The sequence below is a fragment of the Elephas maximus genome, chromosome 6, assembly GCF_024166365.1.
Source record: "Elephas maximus indicus isolate mEleMax1 chromosome 6, mEleMax1 primary haplotype, whole genome shotgun sequence".
NCBI lineage: Eukaryota > Metazoa > Chordata > Mammalia > Proboscidea > Elephantidae > Elephas > Elephas maximus.
The window spans coordinates 105,002,948-105,026,363 of NC_064824.1; the positions used below are offsets into that span (position 1 = coordinate 105,002,948).

General features: G+C 39.5%; 1 protein-coding gene across 9 annotated transcripts in view; it reads right to left on the minus strand.

Annotated features, from left to right (window-relative positions):
* Window positions 1-2,651: 2,651 nt before the first annotated feature.
* The window catches only part of CMKLR2 (chemerin chemokine-like receptor 2), a 57,182-nt gene continuing 36,417 nt past the window's right edge, over window positions 2,652-23,416 (minus strand). For 3 of the 9 annotated variants that reach the window (XM_049887955.1, XM_049887959.1, XM_049887960.1), the window contains one exon: window positions 2,652-5,687. In XM_049887955.1, coding sequence (XP_049743912.1) covers window positions 4,592-5,659 — 1,068 coding nt within the window. In that variant the 5' untranslated portion in view covers window positions 5,660-5,687 and the 3' untranslated portion in view covers window positions 2,652-4,591. Of the gene's footprint in view, window positions 5,688-14,236; window positions 14,405-15,968; window positions 16,136-17,805; window positions 17,879-23,416 lie in introns of those variants that run through there. The other 6 variants (XM_049887952.1, XM_049887953.1, XM_049887956.1 and 3 more) reach the window with 4 other exon arrangements.

Consider the following 23,416-nt stretch of genomic DNA (forward strand, 5'->3'; position numbering starts at 1 on the left):
TGCATTAACCCATTTAGTTTTCACAGTAACACTATGTGGCAGGAACTACTATTGTTATCACCATTTTACTGATGAGTGAAACTGAGGTCTAGAAAGTTGAATTAACTTGCCCTATGTCACAGACCCAGGGTGGGTTGGAGCTGTGATTCATATTGGCATCCTGCTCTGGAGCTCGACATCTGACCTCCTCTAACTTCATGAAGTGAGAGAATAATCAAGATCAACAGCCGAAGGCTGATTCCTATGAGGTGGAGGTCAAAGATATTTCCACCCTTCAACCTTTTCACTAATCCTGACATTGGCCATCCCTCACGCGGTACTCTCTACTTCTCTGCTGTGTTCGATAATTTGTTGCAATGGCCACACAAAACTCGCACACAATATTCATGCTTATGGGTTTTTTTGGAGGAAGTAACAGGTTACAATTCCGGATCAGGAATGATTCAGGATACAGTTCTTGGCCAGGACAGTTTTTTTTTCAGCTGTGCTGGTAGGCAGTCCACTCCATCAGCTCCTGGGCCCCTTGGGCTGGCCTCAGGCAAGTGTTTCAAGTGTTACAAAGCTCTTCAGCTCCACTGATAAAATGCACAGGGGCATCCCACTCTGCCAGGAAGCCTCCTGCCAGAAGACACTCAGCTCTCTTGCTCTGTGGGCCATAGCTACCTTGCTCCATGGGCTGGGAAGCCCATTGTGCCATCTTGAGCTCCTTTCCTTGTTCTGCTACCATCGTTTCTCTGCCACTGCTTCTTGCTGTCTCTCACTGTCTCCAGTGTTACAGCTCCCTCGCTCTCTGTCTCCTGGGTCTAGGAGGTTCTCAGTACAGGGACCCTGGGTCCAATGGACACACTCCAATCCTGGTTCTTCTTGGTGGTAATAAGGATCCCCTTTCTACCTCTGGGGTGGATTGTTTTAAGCCTAGCAAGATGGTAAAACTTACTAATCCTTTCATTAATGTTCTGTGCACCTTATTTGCATGGTCCCACCCCTACAAGAATGCAGTGCACTTTATTTACATTATTAGCAATCCCCTTGGTGGGCCTTAAGCACCTTATTTGCATAGTCCTAATCATTTGGTGGGAGTTACAAGATCTCGCTATAAAAGCAATCTTTGGCACTGCAATAATCTTCACCAGTAAATCCATGAGGTAGCTACTATTTCCACGTTTTACACATGAGGACACTGAAGCAAAGCCACATTGGCCCAAAGCCAGGAAAGCTGAAATTCAAACCCAGATCTCACCAGCTAAACTGAGATTATCCCTGACAGCATGTGATCTTTCCTGAAGAGAAGATTAGCATTTTTCACCTTTGCATTTTCCACAGCACCTTGCACAGCACCTTGAACACAGTACGTAATTAATAATGATTTGTGAATGTAGGAAGGTGAAAAGGAATAAACTGCTTCTGCTTTGGCTGTGTTGGACTTTATGGACTGTACTCTGCTAAAGCACAAGTTGATCACAGAGAGATTTTTAAAAATTCATGTTCATAGTAGGAAAAAGAAACAATGAAGATATAAAAAAAGAATACAAACACCTTAATTTTGTCACCAACAGATAATCTCTGTTAACATTTTGTTGTATCCATTCTAGTCTTTATGTATAGGAGCGGGGGAGCTTTTGAGCCTATGTAGCCCTGAGAACAACCTTCCTTGAAGGCTGGTTGGGAGACTATCTCATAGTCAACACATTTACTCTCCATTATGATATAAGACCCTAATTTTTTGGCTTAAAGGAAAATTTAAATGTCAGCTATTTCTCACAGGTAGAAATTATCTTAAATTTCAGTAGGAAGAATTTAAATTAGATTATTTTGTTGAAGTTCTGGGATATCACTTCTCCTAGCCTTTAGAGAGATTGTGGAATTTACAATTTTATAAACAACATGGGCATAGTTAGGATAGGAATGGTTTAGAAGAAGCCCACCTGACTACAAGAAGCATGGGAAGCTTTTGATAGAAGAAAAAGAGAAGTTAAGAAAACTAGAGAGCCTACACTTAGCGCTGTATGTTAAATCACTTCAAGAAAAACAATTTGCTTTTTGAATTGTCCTTAGAGTCTCAGATATTTTAAGACATGCAAAATAATGTAAACCCAGGAATTTCATGTCAGAAATTGGCATCTATTAATCTAAAATCTAATGTGTCATAAGAGTTCTTCAGTTAGGACTCCTGAGTCATTAGGCAAATAGTTTATCGGCACTTTAATTACTTTAGAACTCTCTTTGAGTGAAGTTGGCTCTGAATCAGATATTGTCCTCATTTCTGATTTCTTAATACTGATTGAAAGTGTCTTAACACTCCACACTAATATTAGCAACAAGAAAAAGCCCCTATTGATTATATCCATTTGGTCTTCAGCCGCTTCAGGTTGGAACTACTGAGATGGCTACTGGGAAGACAATTTCTTTAAAAGTATTAATATATGAGGTCAGAGTTCATATTTGTTTCTTCTGGCAAAATGAATACAGGCAAGCAAGTGGTTTCTTTCACCAGCATAGGTACTTTGTGTTTAGAATAGTTTAGAATGTGTTTAGAATTGTAACATATGAATGATAGAACATGAGGTCTCCAAGGGCACTCACAATTACTTAGAACACTGTATTAGTTTCCTAGGGCTGCTGTAACAAAATACGACAAACAGAATGGCTTACAAGAACATAAATTTATTGTCTTACAGTTCTGAAGGCTAGGAGTCTAAAATCAGGCTGTTGACCTTCTGAGGTCTCTGAGAGAGAATCTGTTTCATGCTGCCCTCCTAGCTTCTGAAGATGGCCAGCAATCCTTGGCGTTTCCTGGCTTGTAGATTTATCTTCACATGGCTGTTGTCTTGCTGTCTCTCTGTACCTTCTTTTTTATAAGGACACCAGTCATATAGGATTAAGATCCACCCTATTCCAGTGTGACCTCAAATTAACTTAACTGATAACATCTTCGAAGACTCTATTTCCATAATGGATCACATTCACATATCTTTTTTGGGGGACACAAGTCAATCCATAATGGCCACCGGTCCTTATCCTATAGCAGAGGAAAAGTAAGCCTGGAAAAGAATCATCACTTGCTTAGGCCATAGCTATTTTAGGGGCAGAGTCAAGACCATAATCCAGGTCTCCTGGTCCCAAGTCTAGAGTTTCTCAAAACATGGTATGTGTGCTATCAGTGGAAGAGGAGATGTTGTCAGTGGCACTGTATCTTATGCATCCCTCACAATATCTATCTTCTATGGTTCTGTATACCTCTTAAGTACTCATATTTGCTAGTGGGATAAATGCATAGAGGTCAAATACTATAATAGTTTAAAATGTAACAGATTTGCAGATTTACAGTCTAAAATGTAAAAGGTCACTAATTAAAAGTATACTTTTTTGGTCTTATGTTGAAAAAAAATGATGTTGAAGCATATATAATATAGGAATAGAAGGTAGAATGAGGTCACTACGTCATAAAACACTTTTTTTTAAAAAAAAAAGCATAATTCTGAGTGTGTTGGCCTATTACTTAGATGTTGGTGTTTTATGTTTATAGCAATCTTATATACACTTGGCACACACTTAGAATTTTCCAAAAACATTTGTATTTATAATGATACTGTGGAGGATTAAAATTTTTGACACTTTTCTCATTGAGAGGTGGAGTCCATTTTACCTCCCCTTGAATCTGAGTTCACCTGTGACTGCTTTGACCCGTAGAACTCAGTAAAAGTGACACCATGCTAGCATCGGGCCAAGTCTTTATGAGGAGTAGAAATTTCCACATTGGTCTTTTGTTGCTCTGAGCTGCTATATAAGAAATCTGACTACTCTGACATGCCATAATTAAAAAAGTAGTGTGGAGAGCAAAAGAAATTACACAAGAGGGAAGAGGAGGGGTGGAGAGGAAAAGGCAAAGGAGTGGAAGAGAAGGAAAGCAAGCTGCTCAGCCAGCCACCAGCTCTTCCAAACCTCAGCAGTGTGAGTCATCCCATCCAGTCTGGAGAGATGAACCTCCCCTCTGTACCTTATTTGAATTCCTGACCTTCAAAATTGTAAGATACAATAATAAATTTTTATTTTAAGCCATAAGGTTTTGGGGCAGTTTATTACATATAGATAACTGGAAAAGATGTTTTAAAATAATATAATCAACTGTAATTTTAATTCATAAATGCATATACATACGTTACATAAAATGAAGTATGCATGTGACATTTTAAGAATATGTAAAATAGATTACTTGTGCAAAATTAAAATGATCTTAAGCAAACATATTTTAACATTTTTGAAGCTAGTTAATCGTATCTTTGATATTAAGGTTTATGGCTTTTAAAAAGTTATCAAGATTAAAAAATTAATAACTGATACCTCTTCAACAGTGGTGATTAATCCAGTATGGTATAATTAGCAAGAATGACACAGATAATCTAAGTTGCAGAAAAAACAAATATGAAGAGCCTTCCTAAGTTTTATGTCTACACAAAAATGTGATGCTGATAAACTGAACAACAACAATAACAAAAGGTCATCTCTGTATCTTGAAACAAAATCTTATCTGAAAGTATCTGTTACGGGACTCACACAAAAGCCTTTCGTTGATTTGCAGAAAAATAATAACTCATTGGGCTGTTTCCATGAGACACAGGTTCTTGGTTTCAGAGCTCCTGACCTGTTCACTCACCGTGCCAGAACAGCTGACTTCCCACAGCGTATATTTCAGTATCTCAGCAACTGAGGCACGGAAACGAACTTGGAACTTCTTGCTAATTAGGACATAAAGGATGGGGTTCAAGCAACTGTTGAGGAATGCCAAACCAGTGGAGAGGGGGATTCCAGCCTGCAGCATCTGGGAGAAGTAGCTATTGTGGTGCATCATGAGCTCCCAAATGCTAAACAGGTGATAAGGAGTCCAGCAAATCAAAAAGGCTATGACCACCGCCAGCACCGTCCAGAAATGCTTACTGGAGATCAGGATGCTTCGCTTCTTGACCTGGAAGATGAGACATGAGTAGCAAATGCTCATTGTTATCAAAGGGAAGAGGTACCCAATAATAAATTTCATCCAAGTCAGAGCATGGTGCCTCATCAATCTGAGGTCAAGGTCATTCTCATGGAAATTATTATAGCAAAGAGTGTGGTTATGGAGCTCCACAGTGTCCCGGAAGTATAGGGCAGGGCCGCCAATCAGGGAAGCCAAAAACCAGACTAATATGATAACAATCACGGAGTTTTTCAGGGTTCTGTGCTGGTGAGACAAGGCAGGATGGACCAAGTGGACATAGCGGTCTAGGCTGATCACTGTCAGGAAGAAAACACTGGCAAACATGTTCAACTGAGCAATGAAGGAATTGGCCTTGCACAACCAGATGCCAAAGGGCCAGTGGAAATTCATGGCCACGTAGGAGATGTAGAGGGGCAGAAAGAGAACAAAGATGAAATCTGCAATGGCCAGATTGAGGAACCAGAGAGTAGCCACGGTCTTCTTCCACTTGAACCCTGTGAACCAAATGACAATGGCATTTCCTGGAATGCCCAGAACAAATGCTAAACAGTATAACCCCACGGAGATCCAATAAACTACTCCCAGGTGGACTTTCTCCTCCAATTCTGACTCTGGAAGGTAATATTCCATGGCGTAGGAATAGTTCTCAAATTCTTCAAATAATATTTCCTCCAGATCTTCCATGATCTTGCTATGTGGAGAATGAGGAAATCTATAGAAGCAGATTTTGCAAAGAAAGAAGAAATTAGAAAAAGAAAAGAAAAAGAACATAAATTCAGTGAGTGATAACGGACACGAGGACTTGATTTTATGAATCAGAAATAGTATATTTCTTGGTAGGACTTATGATTATGCTACAGATGTCCAAGTCTTGCGGGGCCTCAGTTTCACTCTGATGATCATTGTTAAAACTGTGAGAGCTCATTTTGGAAAAGTGTTCAGTAATTGCTAAATTAAAATGATTAATTTTACAGGTGCAATTCTTGTGTTCATAATGCTTATAGGGCTGACTAGAAAGAATCTAACATTTAACAAGCATTTAAGGTTCAAACTATGTATTATTATTTCATGAAGGATGCAAAACAAAACAGTTTCTGTGCTTGAGGAGCATGTAATCCAGCGATGATTAATATTTACACAGTGATGACTTCAAAATCTGTATCTCTAGCCCTAACTTCTTGGGCTCTAGACAAAGAGTTCCAACTGCTTCCTGGACCCATCTACTTGGATGTCACAGGCAATCACTGGAGATTTGACCCACTATCTTGCACCCAAGGATGCTTTGATTCTATTTCTACAAATAAAAACATGTGAATCAGAATTATATCAATGTGGATGGTTTTTCATCAAAAAGCTGTCTTGTAGCCTTTCCCCCCCTCTTACCAAGGCCAGTCTTTCTGGGTTAAGAAGACCTGAATGTCAGTTTTTCAATGAAAACAAATTTCATTGGGTGAAATTTGACTTCATCAATTTTATGTTGTATTAATTTTTTTTTTTATTAATTATTGCTATAGATAGTATTCAAAATCAGGTATAAAAAAGATAAATAGTTGTATTCCTCTCATTGGGTAATCAATAGGGCAAAGATGTAAAATTTGGGATAATATTTGGGCCACTATGAAGGGGCCAACACATCCTGTGTTGCTCACGGGCATCTCAAACTCAGCTCGACTAACACTGAATTCATCATCCTACCTGAAATCATTTGAGGACTCTGGTAGGGCATACATTAAAAAACAAAAACAATTTATTAGTTTCCTCCCAATCCCAGACCCAGCCAATTTCTTTTTGTTCTTCAGCATTCAGCTGAAATGCCACCTTTTCTTGAGAATGTTTTCTGACATCACCTTCCCTCAGACAATAATAATAAATTACAGCCAATGTTATTGCTAATTTGCCATGTGCCAGGAATATGTGATCTAATCTGATCCTCACAAAAATCTTATAAAGTAGGTAAGTACTATCATTATTTCCATATTACAAGAAAGGATACTGAAGTTTGGAAAAGCTTAGTGACTTTCTTAAGAACACATAACCTATAAATGTAGAGTCAGCATGTACACTCAGATCTGTTGGACCCAAAACCTGAGCTCTTAGCCACTATGACATTTCCCTCTTGGCTCAGTGGTTAAGAGCTTGGCTGCTAACCAAAAGATCGGCAGTTCAAATCTACCAGCTGCTCCTTGGAAATCGTATGGTACAGTTCTACTCTGTCCTACAGGGTTGCTATGAACTGGAATCAACTCGATGGCAATGGGTTTGGTTTTAGTTTTTGGTATAAAACACTATATTGTCATTGTTTTCTTTCTTCTTTTTCCAATTTCTCTCCTACCAGACTGTGAACTCCTTGAGAACAATGACTGTTATTTCTGTACCCCCAGTGCCTAGTACAATTCTCTTTTGTTGTTGTTGAGACTATACATAGCAAAATATACATCAATTCAACCATTTCTACATGTACAATTCAGTGACATTGATTACATTCTTTGAGGGCAGTCATTCTCACCCTCCTTTTCTGGGTTGTCCCTTCCCCATTAACATAAACTCAATGTCCCCTAAGGTTCCTATCTGATCTTTGGAGTTGCTGTTGTCACTTTAATCCCATATACATAGTTCTTAGAAGAGCATAATGCTCAAGGAAGACATTTCTTACTAGTTAAGCTAAACTACTCTTTGGTTTTAAGACTTCAGGGGATATTTTTGGTTTAACTTTTAAAGATCATCTCAGGACAATAGTTTCAAAGGTTCATCCAGCCCCCTTGGCACCAGAAAGTCTGAAGTCCACAAGAATTTGAAATCCTATTCTACATTTTCCCCTTGTTGATCAGGATTCTTCTATAGGATCTTTGATCAAATGTTTAGTAATGGTAGCCAGGCACCATTCAGTTCTTCTGGTCACATGGCAAAGGAGGCAGTTGTTCATGGAAGCAATTTTAGCCACACATTCCATATCCTCCTACTATTCCTGACTCTCCTTCCTCTGTTGCCTCAGGTGACAGAGACCAAGTGTTATGCCTTGGATGGCCTCTTACAAGCTTTTAAGATCCCAGGCACTACACAACGAACTATGAGGCAGAACAGAAGCACTAAACAGGTTATTAGGCTGATTATCTGGGATGTCCCAAGAAACCATGACCCTAAACCTCCAAATCAAGGAACCAAATCTCATGAGATTTTTGGTTAAACATAAGCAGCCTCAGCTTATGTTGCTGTTGTTGTATATATATCTATGACAAAACTTTTTCCAGTTCAGTGTTTTACAGGTATAGGACTTATTGACAGAAATTACAATAATCAACTGTGCAACCCTATCCTTAATCAATGCAATTTTCCCATCATTGTTAGCCTGTCTTTCCCCCCCACCCCCACCCTGGTAACCACCAATAAACGTTGTTTTCTCTGCATTTGCCTTTTTTTTTTGTCTTTTTATATAAGTGAGGTCATAAAATATTTATCTTTTTGTGATTCACTTATCTCACTCAGCATAACGTCCTAGTCCAATTCTTAACATATTACAGGTGTTTAACATATGTTTAAAAAATAACTGTCTCTGCTACTAATCCATTCAGAACCAAATATAATTTTAAAAGTCTCAAGTCAGAGCTTGTGAGTTCACCTCTAAGTCAGTGTTGCCACTAGCATCTCTCTGATCTTGACCCCATAGTTCTATCCCTGGGATTTTGCCTTGTTCTTTAGCATGTCCTACTGCAGTGACCAAGAACTAGCTTTTCTCTTGCTCTCCTATTTTTTCAGGCCTAGGACCTAATCCTACCCTCTCTGCTCCTGAAGGCTGATCCTCCCCATTGTAAAATCCTTTCCAGCCTAGTCCTAAATTCCTTGTCTTGGTTTTCTGCCTGCAAACTAGGACACCCTCACCTTCCTCCTGCCTGTGACCTGCTCTTTTAGGCTACTAGTAATTCTGAAGCCAAATGGCCCAGGTGGTTGTCTGAATCACTTTGCAAAACTCAAAGCAATAATAAGAAGGAATCTTATTCCCCAAGCACAGAACATCTCTAGAAGGTGCCTGTCTTAGGCTGGGTTCTCTAAAGAAGCAAAACCAGTAAATCATATATATATTTTATATATATATATATACACACACACCTATATATATCTCAAGTAAATGGCTCATGCAGTTGTAGAGGCTGTAATGCCCCAAGTCTGTGGGTCACAATAGAGGCTTCTACTGATTCACGTAGCCACAGGGGCTGGTGAACCCAAGACTGGAAGGTCGGAGAGCAGAGTTATTCACAGGCTGTGAAGATTGACAAATCCCAAGATTGGGAGGCAAGACCACAAGTAAGCTGCTACTTCAAGTCCCAAGAACTGGAGATCACATGAACAGGAGCCAGCTGCAGGATCCAGAACAAGCAAAAGCCCCTGAGCCCGGCCAGAATGTCTACCCACACTTGACGCAGGCCACATGCCCAAGGAAACACCCCTTCAATCGATTGGCTGCTCACAGTAGATCCCATCATGGGGGTGATCACATATCAGATCTCAACAGGGAAGTGAGGACAACATCACACCACTGCCAAAATGCTGAGAATCATGGCCAAGCCAAATTGACGCACAATCTTAACCATCACTGCGCCTAATTGTATAAAATCACTATCCTCATAAAAAGTCAGAGATGTCCTCCTTTCCGTGACAGAAACTGCTAGGCTGGCATGATCACAGGGCCTGCTGAAGGACACCGACCACTACTCTTTCATATTCTCTGTGGTAGAAGACAACCTTGAGGATGAATGATTTATCTGGACAGAATCCCTTCAGATAGGAAGTCCTGTACCTGAGAGGTTTCTGGTCTTGCAGAAACCGAATAAGTAGGTTAGATGAAAGGACAAGTTCAGAGGAGCATTGAGAAGGATCTTTAAGAGGAGGTGAATGGTGCCCAGCTAAATATTTAATGAGAAATATAAGCTAGGAATTCCGCTATGGTTTAGAACAGATGTTCTTAAGTGTGATGGTGATGGCAAGGGGTAGGAGTGGGTGGAGGAGAGAGAAAACTAAAGCAGAATTCAGCAACTTGTCCTACAAAGTCCTTGAGGAGATAAAGATAACACTTGAGGGCATATTTTTGTCTAATTACTATATCTTGTTTGTGTATTACCTTATAGTTTACAAGTGCCTCCATATTTAATTAAGTGTTTAAACCTCACTTAGACCCAACCAAGTATCTAGGGACCAACCCAGTGTTGGCAACCATCATTCCTGCCTGATCATTCATTCATTTGCCAAATTTTAAGTGCCTGTATTTGTCAGGCACTATTCTAGCTAATTGGGATTCTTCACTCAATAAGACAGACAAAGATTTCTTCCCTTGTGGACCTTATAGTCTAGCAGGAGGAGATAGACAACAAACAATGAACATAATAAAAAAGGAAATTACATAGTGCATTAAAAGGATGTAAGTACTATAGAAAAATGAAAATATAGAGCAGGATAAGGGGAACTGCGAGGTGGTTACAACTTTCAACAAAGCGTCAGGGAAGGAGTCATTGAGAAGGTGACAACTGCAAAGGCTTGAAGGAGGTAAGGGAGGTAGTCATGTGGATATTTCGGGGAAGAGCATTGCAGGCAGAGGCAACAGCCAGGGCAAAGGCCCTGGGGCAGGAGTGTGTCTGACATATTTCAGAAGCATAAAGGATGCCAGTATGTCTGAAATAGAAAGGGGAAGAGTAGAAGGGGAGAAGCTCAACAAAGTATGTGGGAGGTCAGATCATGCAGACCTTTGTAGGTCATTGAAGTACTTTGGCTTTTACTCTAAGGGAAATGGGAGGCCATTTAATGATTTTTGAGTGAGGAAAAAGGAAATCCGATTTATTATTATAGAGGGATTCCTCTGTCTGCTATGTTGAGAATAGACTGTTGCAGGAGTGGGGGTTGTAGAAGCAGGGAGACCAGTTAGGATACTATTGCAATAATTCCAGTTAGAGATGAGCATGACTTGGACCATGGTGGTAGCAGGGACGTGAGGAAAAGTGATTGGATTCTAAGTATATTTTGAAGATAGAACTAACAGTTTTCTTGATGGAATAAATGTGGGGTGTGAGAGAAAATGACCCCAGACTTTGGGGCCTTCTGAGCCAGAGTCCAGGCCCTCCACTATCTCATTTTCCTTCTCGTTGGCTAGAATATGGAAGCAGTCAAGAGCCATTTTGGATCACATGGGTGAGGGAAACATGGTATTTTCACATGACAGAAGAAACCTGGGCCCCTCATGACCTCATGGAGCAGTGCTTTCCTTCCTGCTCTGGTCCAACTCCTGAATTATAAAGAAAGAAAGAATTTCCCCCAAAGTCCTCTAAGGCTTTTGTTAAAGTAGCTGGACCTCTTTCTTAACTAGCCTGTCTAGGGCCTATCTTTAAGGACTACGGCAGAGTCCTGACAGTGGCCACTTCCTGTGACAAGATATTATAAGAAGCCTGAGGTAGGATCTACTGCTAACAATGGTCATGGCTTTCAGAAGCTTACTTCGAAGGAGAGAAGGAAGTTTTCCTTGGGGAGGATAGAAAGGGAAAGAAGCTGGCTCTGATGGTTAAGGTTGTGTGTCAACTTAGCTGATGTAATTTGGCAGTTATGTAACGATGTAGTCATTCTCTATCTTGGTTGTCTAGTACTGCTATAACAGAAATACCACAAGTGGATGGCTTCAACAAATAGAAGTTTATTCCCTTACAGTCTAGTAGGCTACATGTCCACATTCGGGGTGTCAGCTCCAGGGGAGGCCTTTCTCTTCTCTGTCAAATCTGGAGGAAGGTCCTTGTCATCAACCTCCTCCTGGTCTAGAAGCTTCTCAGCACAGGAACCTCGAGTCCAAAGGACTCGCTTTGCTCCTGGCACTGCTTTCTTGGTGGTATGAGGTCCCCCATGTCTCTCTGCTCGCTTCTCTCTTTTATATCTCAAAAGAGGTTAGAGACATGATCTAATCTTGTAGGTTGGGTCCTGCCTCATTAACAGAACTGCCTCTAATCCCATCTCATTAACATCAGAGAGATAGGATTTACAACACCTAGGAAAATCACATCAGATGACAAAATGGTGGACAATCACACAATACTGGGAATCATGGCCTAGCCAAATTGATACATACATTTTTTGGGGAACACAGTTCAACTCGTGACACCCTCCATGATGTGATCTGAAGTGATCAGCCAATCGGTTGTAAAGGGAGTTTCATGAGGGCTGTGGCCTGCATCCAATATATACATGGATGTCCTGGCAAAGCTCACTCACTTGCTCTGGATCCTGCATCTGGCTTATCATCATCTGTTCTCTGTTACTTGGGACTTGAGCCAGTGGCCTTCTGCACTGAAGGTCTGTCAAACTCTGCAGCCCATGAGCCAGTTCCCTGCAGTGTGACCTGCCAATCTTGGGTTCATCAGCCCCTGTAGCTTTGCAAGTCAGGAGGAGCCTCCAGCCTGACATCTAACCCAAGGACTTGGAACTTGCCAGCCTCTACAACTGCATGAGTCATTTCCTCGAGATAAATCTCTCTCCCTACATATATATTACATATATATACTTCACTCATTTTGCTTCTCTATAGAACCCAGCCTAAGACACTAATCGTGTGAAGGGAAACTGTCTTACCTAGCAAGGGAGAGGGAACTATTTAGGGGATAGCCTTTTTAACTGTGGAAACTGAGAATGAGGAAGTTTTTGCAATGGACCCTGGTAGAATTGAAGAGGTGCTGCTGGTAAGACTCATGCTTTCTAAAAAAATGGACAGACCTTGAGTCGTAATGTCATTAGATCGATACTGTTTACAATCAGTGGTTAAATTTCCTTTGCCCTTTTTTTCATAATGTAAATGCCCACGGGGTAGGAACTTTAATGGGTGAAACAGTCCAAGTTGGGGGACTGGTGTTTGGGTGAGCGGACAGCACTAGATTTGTCTTCACCAGACAACAGCTACTCATTTCTAGCCAATTGCTTCTATGTGGAAAATGAGGGCTTAGTGTTGCCAGAGCTTCTAGTTTTTGAAGGGTAGCTGGATATCTACATTTTTAATGTGAAACATTTCCAACTTTTAAAATACTGTTTTCAGACAAAACAGCTGTGGGCCACACCAGTGCATCTCCCAATTCGAGACCCCTGGGGCAGGCAGACTCTTAAATATCTTGAACTATTCAAGGACAAAAGAGGAAATTGTGCATAAAAATGGAAATAGAAACTCTGAGTCAGCCTTTTCAGAACAGTGAATGACTTTCTGCTTGTTCCCAGGGAGGCAACCATAAGATTTAACGCCACTCAGAAGTGTCTCCAGAGACCCTGGCTTCAACCTTCTCCTCAGATGACAAAGGAAACTGGCTAATAAAGAGTTGGGACACGGTCTACCAGTATCCCCAGAAAGGAATGCCATGGACAGGTCTCTGCCTTTACTGGGTTTCTGTTAAAGTTACAAGTAGCCTGGGTGGTGCAAGTGGTTTTGCCATTAGTCAGAATCAACTTGACAGCAATGAGCTTGTTTTTATTTTTTATTAGAGTTATAAAATATCAGTCCCAGGATCAGAACTATTCTCTGCAGCTGTGACGAAACTCCTGGTCCTTGAGAGGGAATGGTGAATTAGCCTTCTAATAAATGAACCTCATCTTGCTTTTTGCCATCTCTGCTTAGAAGGCCTCTATGTCCCCTGCTCATCATTGCTCTAATCCCTATAGCTTAGGTCTTTCAACTCCCACCTGTAAGATGTTTTCTGCCTCAAACTTGAACTCAAACATGTTCCTAGTTCAAAGTAGAACTTGGCAGTCATCCTGATCCATCATCCCACTTCTCTTCTTTCCCTGATTGGGGTAACTTGTTTATTGCCTTGTTCCTAGTCCTTGTTCCTGGGTTCTAGTCTTAGATTTCCATGCCTCTGGTTCTTTTCAGTCCTCTGGAGGCCCCTGACCTCTGTTACCACATCTCTATGACTGCTCACTTGCTCTCTCCCACTCTCCATGCTTCTGTGCTCCCACCTTGGTTACATCACTCATCCACTAACAGATGAGACAGCACCCTGACACCAATTCCTATTCCTTCTTACCGCCATAATCTTCAGCTGAGTGATTCTCAACCGAGGGCAATTTTGCTTCTCAGGGGACATTGGCAATGTCTGGAGACATTAGTTGTCACAGCTGGGAGAGATGGTGTTATTGGCAGAGGTCAGAGATGCTAAGTATCCTACAATGTGCAGGGCAACCCCTTACGACAAAGAATTATCCAGCCGAAAATGTCAATGGTGCCAAGATTAAAAAACCCCAGTCTACACATACCGAGCTCTGTGTGAACTCCTTTTTCCTATCTCCTGCTGCTGAATCTGCCCTTTTGCAGTGAGTACTCTCATTTTGGACTCCTGGCTTGGTCTGGTCTGGTCTATCCCATTACAAACCAATTGTGATTTATAGAGGTTGAAGACTGTTGGCCTGTAATGTTTCATTTGGCTGAAAAAGAATTCCAAATGTTTGATGTAGATACTAATATTTAAACATTGGAAGATTTTATAACAACATTCCAATTTTTGGCTTCTCTTGATAATCTACATTCTCTGTTAATAATGAGCCTGCATTTCCTATTTGTATTCATCTTTAGACAAGATATGTACTTTTCTGTTTGCCATAGTCCCTACCAGCCCCAAATTACTCATTTATGATTCTTGCCAAGATGCTCTAGGCACTGGTTTGCAACACTTGCTAAAACAGTGCCTTGAATATTGTAAGAAATACAATTATTGAACAGATAAAAACTGTACACATATTGAGAGAGAAAACAAATGAGGTGTGTGATAATGCAAGCTTTAAACATTATCTGCGATCTCAAAGTAAAAATATGGCCTACAAGGAAAGCTTACTGTCTTGTGCATTTCTGCTACTTAAATTTAAGGGCCTGTAGATATTTATCTTTTTAATCTTTTAAAAGATTGGTATTATGCTGTATAATCAATCATGTGGTATTATATCTGTTTATTCTTGATGGAATAGAATAGAAAGTGCAAAAAAAAAGATCTTGAAAGAAAATATGGAGAAATCTGTCCCTAGTTCCCTAGTTTAACCATGTGGATACACACACACACACACACACACACACACACTCCTACACACATATTTTTTGAGAGGTGATGGGAGAATGTGAATACTCAGAGGTGGAACTGGAAGAATTATGGGCAACGAAAGAAGTCTTGTTGAGCAGTAGCCAGAAAGGAAAATGGAGAGCAGGCAGGCATTAGGTCTTTAAACCCAGATTTAAAGGAAATATTGTCATCTATTAAACAGGCAGGGTTAAGCCCATCTTAGCTGGCAGCAACTTTCCACTGTGATATCCATATGGTTTTCTCACTTTGGAAATGCTTTGAAGAGCACGATAACAATGCCAGGATGAGGCTCTTGACTTTGACTGAAAAGAGAAAAAAGCTACTGCATTTGTCTTAAACCATATGTGCTGTTGAAAAGGAAATAAATAATAATGACAGAAATAAAGACTAATAAAGATCTACATGATCATAAAATCTTTGAGGAGCCACTTGAGTAACTTCCAAGCTTGCAGTGGTAATAAATAAGGTCCACCCAAGTCTGTTAGAAGTGTGTGAAAAATGCTTGGTGTGGAGTAAAACTCAGGGAACCATCCACGAGGTTAGTGGTTTGGTTCCCAAAGAATGTGAAGAGGCATATTTACTTTGGGGATTCAACTGCTGTGAGGACCCAAGTTATACTCCTGGGTTACATTTGCCCAGATGCTCTAATGACAAATGTCTAGTTCTAGAGCACAGGACTATTGTATTAAACAAATTGGTTTCTGACCTATTTAGATGTCAATAGATGGTAAAGCTGAAACTCCTTCTGAACAAATAAATTTCATTGCAAGAATTCTGCCAGAAAGTGTACTGACAAATAGTCTATAAAATCCAGATGATTTGGAGGAAAGATATCTGGTAGAAATATGTACCATTAAACTTTTAAATGTAGCTTTAAACGAGACTTGGCTATAGAGGGAAATGCTTTGTTCATCTACCTTGACAAAAACACAAAGATTTCTTCTGGCAGAACATTCGGTGAATGAAGAGAGGTTTCATCTCGTTCCATAATGTTGAGTTAGATGGGTTTTCACAGACTGTTGCAAAAATGTATACCTTCCAGAATCTTAAGAAAGCATAGGCTGCAACCTACATTGAACAGAGGGAAGGATTTGATGTTCCTGACCTTTGTCTATGTAGATCGCCTGTGTAGAGTTTCCCCGTAAAAATCAAACCAAACCAGTTACCTTCTAGTCAACTCCAACTCAGGGTGGCCCCATGTGTGTCGGGGTAGAACTATGCTCCACAGAGTTTTCAATGGTTATTACCTTTGGAAGTAGATCACCAGGCCTTTCTGCTGAAGTGCCTCTGGGTGAACTCAGTCCACCATCCTTTTTGTTAGTAGCCAAGCACTTAACCGTTTGCCGCATTCGGGGCCTCCAGGGTGTTCCCATACATCCTGGTTAAAAGAACTTAAGAGCAGAATATGTTTCCTGTGAAATCCATGACAGCCCCTGTAAGAACATGTATTCTGCCTTTGATTGGATGACAGGAATGAGTAGAAAGAATCAGTGGACATGAGAGAGAACTCTCTAGGGAAAGCACAGATCTGTGACCCAGCAAACATGTATGGTCAGCAAACTATTTTTCGAGGGCTGACTTCCTAGGAAAGAGAGATTGACCTAGTGTGTGTTTATGTGTGCATGCGGTTAATTAGGGCCATTGTTCAGTTTTTTTCCACTAACTTTCAAACGTAAACTATATACCCCACCCCAGAATGTATTCAAGATGTTTGGCACTAGTAGAATATTTTGCTGCCCTTTGGATGAACGATCTCTGCTTGGAAGGTGTTGAGGCACGGCAATGTTGTATAAAGATTTCCTGTTTATTCACTGAAGGGGAGCAAATGGGGATTTCAATTGAAACTGAAGGTTGGGAAGTGATATTGACAGTACCTGCTGGTTGGGAGATGGTAGCTTTCGTAGGAACAGTGATTATCAGATTGCACCCTCCCACTACAAATCTTGGAATAGCCCTAACCTTTAATAGAGAAGGCATCTTGCCCATCTGTAAGTCCCGTATCATTTATCAATTAATACCAGAATTCAGACAAATGACAATATTCCTTTGCTTACTAAGAAATATGAAAGTATTTTGGTTTGACTGGAGAAGCATCAATAGAAAAGGGAGTGGTGGAATGATGAAGACTTTTGAATGTTATTCTAAGGGTTTGGATTTTATTCCATTGCCAGTTGGGAGCAAGTAAAAATGTTTGTAGCAGGGAGTGGCATGATCAAATCTTTATTTTTGTAAAGGCACCTGGTAGCAGTCTGGGAGATGGATTGGAAAGGGATGAATATGGAAGCAAGGTGGTTATTTAGGAAACTATTGCCACAATCAAGTCAAAGACGGAAGATTCTTAGAACGGAGGTGACAGAGATGTATTTGAGAGACACTCATCTAGGAAATTAAAAGAATATAATCAACTAATCAGGAAGATGAGTCAAACTGAGTATAATCTTCACAATAGCTTCTTGATTGAGTTGGAATGGAAAAATCTACCTTGGACAGAAAATTTCACTAATTTTAGGCATACAAATATTTTATTCAGCTTCAAAGGCAGTGTGGTTGGGAGATAGAAAGAAAAATTTTCCTCCATTCAAACAAAACACACAATCTAATCAAGGGGAAATGAAATGATACCTATTATCACTATGCTGAGATTAAGCTCTTTTCATAAAAGGCATTTGTAGACTGATCTGTATGTCTAACCCACATGCTCCATTTGTACAGTTTGAGAAAGAGGACATATTTGGAAAGTCAATGCCTACTTACGTACTGGTTGTTGTAATGCTCCACCCAGAAGTTAGTGTCCCAACTTGTACAGTCTGTACGACTCTGTTGGTTGCTGGGAGTAAACAAACTGCATGATTAATCTTGGGTCAGAGAGAAACTTTTAGGCTTAAATTCTTCAAAAAACCTTAGGATAATTAACACATAGGTATAATTTAAGTATCAGGCAACACAGAGTAGTGGTCAATGGGCTATGGAATTAGACTGCCTGGCTTCAAATTCCAGTCCTACCTCTTTCTGGCTGTGTGATCTTGGGCAAATCACCTGCTTCCTTGAAACCTCAGTTTCCTCACTTGTAAAAATGGAGATGGTAATAGTACCTAACTCACAGGGTTGCTGTCATCACAAGAGAAAATCTTCAAAAAGTGGTTATCTCAGTGCCCAGTACATAAAGCATGCCCAATAAATGTAGCTTTGATTATGATCAGTGTTGGACTAAAATCAGTAGACCATGCAGGGAGGTGCAGGGAAAGTAGAAAGAGAGTGGGATTATTTTGAGTTACTTCAAGACAAGGATGAAAATATTTTAAGTAGAGATTGAAAAACATGTTTTGTTTTGTAGGCTTCATAGTTTTAAAAATATCTGAATCTGTATGGAGTTCACACATTGTTATTTGTCCGGACTTGGGAGGCATTTGAGTTGAGGTGTTCAGCTAATAAGATGGCACCCCAGTGTCTAGCCTCAAAATGCCAAGTTTATCTCCGTATCTAAGACTGGTGAGAAAATGGAATGCTGTATAGTACCATATTTCCTTTATCTCTCTCTTTTAAAAAGGCTATTTATTCACATTTGATTAAAGAACATAGTCTGGGTCTTTATCACACTTTTCTCCAAATTTTATCTGGTGTCTGGGAAAGAATCACTACCCTCAATGATGTAATGTTTTAAAGGCTTTGGTTATAGCAGAGAAAAATCTCCTAGTCAGTGTAACCCACCACCTGCCCAGTGGGAGAAAGATGTGGTAGTCTGCTTCCGTAAAGATTACAGTCTTGGAAACCTAATGAGCAGTTGTACTCTGTTCTATAGGGTCAGAATGAGTCAGACTCGATGGCAGTGGGTTTGGTTTTAGGTATGCAAATTAATTTCCCTGGGTGGTGCAAACAGTTAATGCAATTGGCTGCTAACCAAAAAGTCAGAGGTTTGAGTCCACTTTCGAAAAATCAGCCATTGAAAATCCTATGGAGCACAGTTCTACTCTAACACACATGGGGTTGCTATGAGTCAGAATCAACTCAATGGCAACTTTATATATATATGTATATAAAATGAATAATTAAAAAAAAAAAACGGCTTTATTGAAGCTAGCTAGCAGCCATCTAAGATGTGTCAATTAGTCCCAACCCACCTGGAGCAAAGGAGAATGAAGAACACCAAAGACACAAGGAAAATATGAGCCCAAGGACAAAAGGGTCCACATAAACCAAAGATTCCATCAACCTGAGACCAAAAGAACTAGATTGTGCCTGGCTACCCAATGACTGCCCTGACAGGGAACACAATAGAGAGTCCCTGACGAAGCAGGAGAAAAGTGTAACGCAAAACTCAAATTCTAGTGAAAAGATCAGACTTAATGGTCTGACTGAGACTGGAGGAACCCTAGAAGACATGGCCTCTGGACTCTCTGTTAGCCCAAAACTGAAACCATTCACGAAGCCAACTCTTCAAGGATTAGACTGGACTATAAGTCATTAAACGGTACTTGTGAAGACTGTATTTCTTAGCTCAAGTAGATACATGGGACTAAATGGGCAGCTCCTCTCCGGAGGCAAGATGAGAAAGCAGAAAGGGACAGGAGTTGGTTGAATGGACATGGGAAATCAAGGTGGAAAGGAGGAATGTGCTGTCACGTTATAGGGAGAGCAACAAGGGTCACATAACAATGTCTGCATAAATTTTTGTATGAGAAACTAACTTGAACTGTAAACTTTCATTTAAAACACAATAAAAAAAGGAGGAAAAAAACTGGCTTTATTGAGATATAATTCATATTCACAAAATTCATACTTTTAAAGTGTACAATTCAATGGTGTTGAGTATTCTCACTACTCACAGATATCTGCAACCATCACCACAATCAATTTTAGAACATTTTTATCACCTCAAAAGGAAGCCCCATACCTTTTAGCTATCACCCCTGTATTTCCTATACCCTTCACATCCAGCCCTAGGCAACCACTGATATACTTTCTGTCTCTATAGATTTATTTATTCTGGACTCTGGATGTGAATGGAATCATATAATATGTAGTCTTTTGTGACTGACATAATGTTTTCAAGGGTCATCCATGTTGTAGCATATATCAGTACTTCATTTCTTTTTATGGCCAAATACTATTCTGTTATATGGATTTACCACATTTTGTTTATCCATTCTTCCATTGATAAACATTTGGCATGTTTCCACTTTTTTGGCTGTTAAGGATAGTGCTATCATAAACACTGACATATAAGTTTCTGTTTGGACGTGTGTGTTCATTTCTTTTGGGTATGTACGTTGGAGTGGAGTTTCTGGGTCATACAGTAACTATATTTAATTGTTTGAGAAAATGCCAGACTGTTTTCCAAAGCTGTTGTGTCATTTTATATTCTACTAGCAGTGTATGAGGGTTCCAATTTCTCCACATCTTCTCCAGTCCATGTTGTTGTCTGACTTTTTGATTCTAGCCATCCTAGTAGGTGTTAAGTGGTATCTCACTGTGGTTTTAATTTGCATTTTCCTGATTTTTATGTGTTTATTGCCCTTTGTGTATCTTCTTTGGAGAAATGTCCATTCGGATCCTTTGCCCATTTTAAAATTGGGTTATTTGTCTTTTTATTGTTGAGTTGTTAAGATTTCTTTGTATATTCTAGATACAAGTTTTTCAGACATACGATTTGCAAATATTTTTTCCCATTCTGTGGGCTGTCATTTGATTTTATGGTGTTCATTGAAGCACAGAAGCTTTTAATTTTGATAAAGTCCAATTTATTTATTTTTCTTTTGTTGCTCATGCATTTGGTGTCCTGTCTAAGAATTCTTTGCCAATCTAAGTTCATGAAGACTTACTCTATTTTATTTCAAAAGTTTTAGCACTCACATTTAGGTAATTAATCCATTTTGAGTAAATTTTTACACATGATGTAAGATAAGGGTTCAATTTCATGCTTTTACAGTTGTCCATTACCATTTAAAAAAAAATTCTTTCTTCCATTGAATGGTATCGGCCTCCTTGTCAAAATCAGTTGACTATAGATGTGTGGGTGTATTTCTAGACTTTCAGTTCTATTTCATTGGTCTCTATGTCTATCCTTGTGGCAGTACTACACTGTCTTGATTACTGTTGCTTTGTAATAAGTTTTGAAATTGAGACGTGTGAGCTTTCCTACTTTGTTCTTCATTCTCAGGATTGTTTTAGCTATTCTGGGTCCCTTGCAATTCCGTATGGCTTTTAGAACTTGCTCGTCAATTTCTACAAAGAAGCCAGCTGGGATTCTGATAGGGGTTGCATTTAATCTATTGACAAGTTTGGGAACATTGCCATCTTAAGCATATGAAGTCTTCAATCCATAAAAATGGAAATTTCCCCATTTATTTAGATCTTTAATTTATTTACAAGCAATTTTTTATCAGGAAGAATGTGGGCACTGAATTTGGAAACTGTGATGGCATAGGACTTCTGAAACTTTATCTTTGCAGAGCATATGACTGGAGATCTGAATTGTTCGATTTATGTTGTGGATATATTCATCCATATAAACAGTCAAAGCTAAAGGTTAAGTCTTTTTTAGTGTCTTCTGGGCAATGCTACATCTAGTGAAGAACTAATTTTGGAAGCAACAGTCAACACAGCAGGGTACCCAACAGATTATAAAACTTCTCATAAATAGATACCACCCATGGTTTAAAAAATAAAAATGGCTGAACATGGCTAAATTTGTCTGATTCTAAAATATTTAACTGTGACCTGAAATTTCCGCAGACAAAGATATGCTTCATGAAAGTCAGGGGCACACAGTGGAAATTTTGCTGCTAGCATAATATACCTCTGCTTTCTATTTCATCATTACTTGGCACTACAGATGTTTTGGTTCTTAATCACATATTGTCAATGACATTTACTAAGTTCAGGGGGAATCCTCAGTTTAGGGTGGAAACTGGGCCAGGAACCATTATTTTTTATTTTAATTTAGATCAACGTATTTTCTCTCTTAAAGAAAGAGAAGGCTATTCTCCTGAAAGGGAAGGAAAAAGAGTCAGGGAACTTGAAGAATATATTGAGGTTGCAGGCATTTTACAAAACAAAACTATCCAGAGAGGTAATATGTGAAAGTGGTAAAGGGGATGCAAAGGAACTCAATCTGGTAGCAACAGCAATGCTTTTTCAACATAGCAACAAAAAAAGCAGAGGGAAAGAAGGACGGTAATTCTAGAACTTCCTCACGTTCATGCAAGACAATGCTTGAAAATATTTTTTGCCTTTTTTCCCCTTAAGAGAAGCGAAGGGAGTAAGGGATACAATGTAAAATGAAATGTGATAGTGAAAGATAAAATACAGCACATATTGAAAGACTAACTCATTGATAATAATCAAACAATTTGGGTGTCAGAACTATTACTGTTTTTTAGGGACATTCGTGATGAACACTCTTAATTATTTCAAGGTAGTGATAACTAAACTGGCAACCGCAGCACTCCATTTTGTCATGGTCAATCTGTACTAGGAGTAGCTTGTCGAGTTCTGCAAAGCAGGCTCAGAGAAAACTATCAGAAAACTGAAATAGTGCAAAAAGAAAAGAAGCAGAAGAGTAAGAGGACTTGAAATTATGTCTTTGTTGGAATAGTTGAAGGAACCAGTGAGAAAGGAAAACTTAAAGAGTTTGATAGCTGTCTTTAAATACTTGAAGACACGAGGAAAAAGTAATACATTTATTGTGTGGTTCTGATTTGGGAGCTAGGGCAAAAATGTTGGCATTATAGACAGAAAAATTTTGGCTTAGTAGAAACAAGAACAAATTAGTTGTTTAAAATGGAGAGAGTTGAAAGGCAACCAACCAACATATCAAACAAACCGAATGTATTGCTTTGGGTGGGCACTAAGAGGGTTTGGGCACAGTCTGGATGGCTGCTGGATAGGAATACTGTAGAAGGCATTGATGCATGAATGGACTTGAACATCATCCTTAAGGTCAAGAATACATGCTAATAGACATCAATTTTTGAGCATTTTTTCTTTTCACAGACGGGGAAACTGAAGATCATGAAAATTACAGAACTTGCAAAAATCATTCAGCTAGTAAAGTGGCATGGTTGGGATTTGAATCCAAATTTGTAAATCCTTGTATTCTTTACCACTGGGCCCTGGGGTGCAAGAATTTTTTTCATAAGAGTATTCAAAAGACACTGAAATTAGAGAATAATACTGCTTTCTTTTACCAAAGTTGCACCTGTGACTGATTAAAAAACAAAACAAAAAATAAACATCTCTTCCCTGTAACTGAGGAGTCTGGATAGGAGGAAGCTCAGAATGGTACAGAGACAAGAAAGCTAATTTAGTTCTTTCTTAGATTCTTCCTCACCACTCCCCACCTCCCACCTCCAGACCAAGTAGAGCT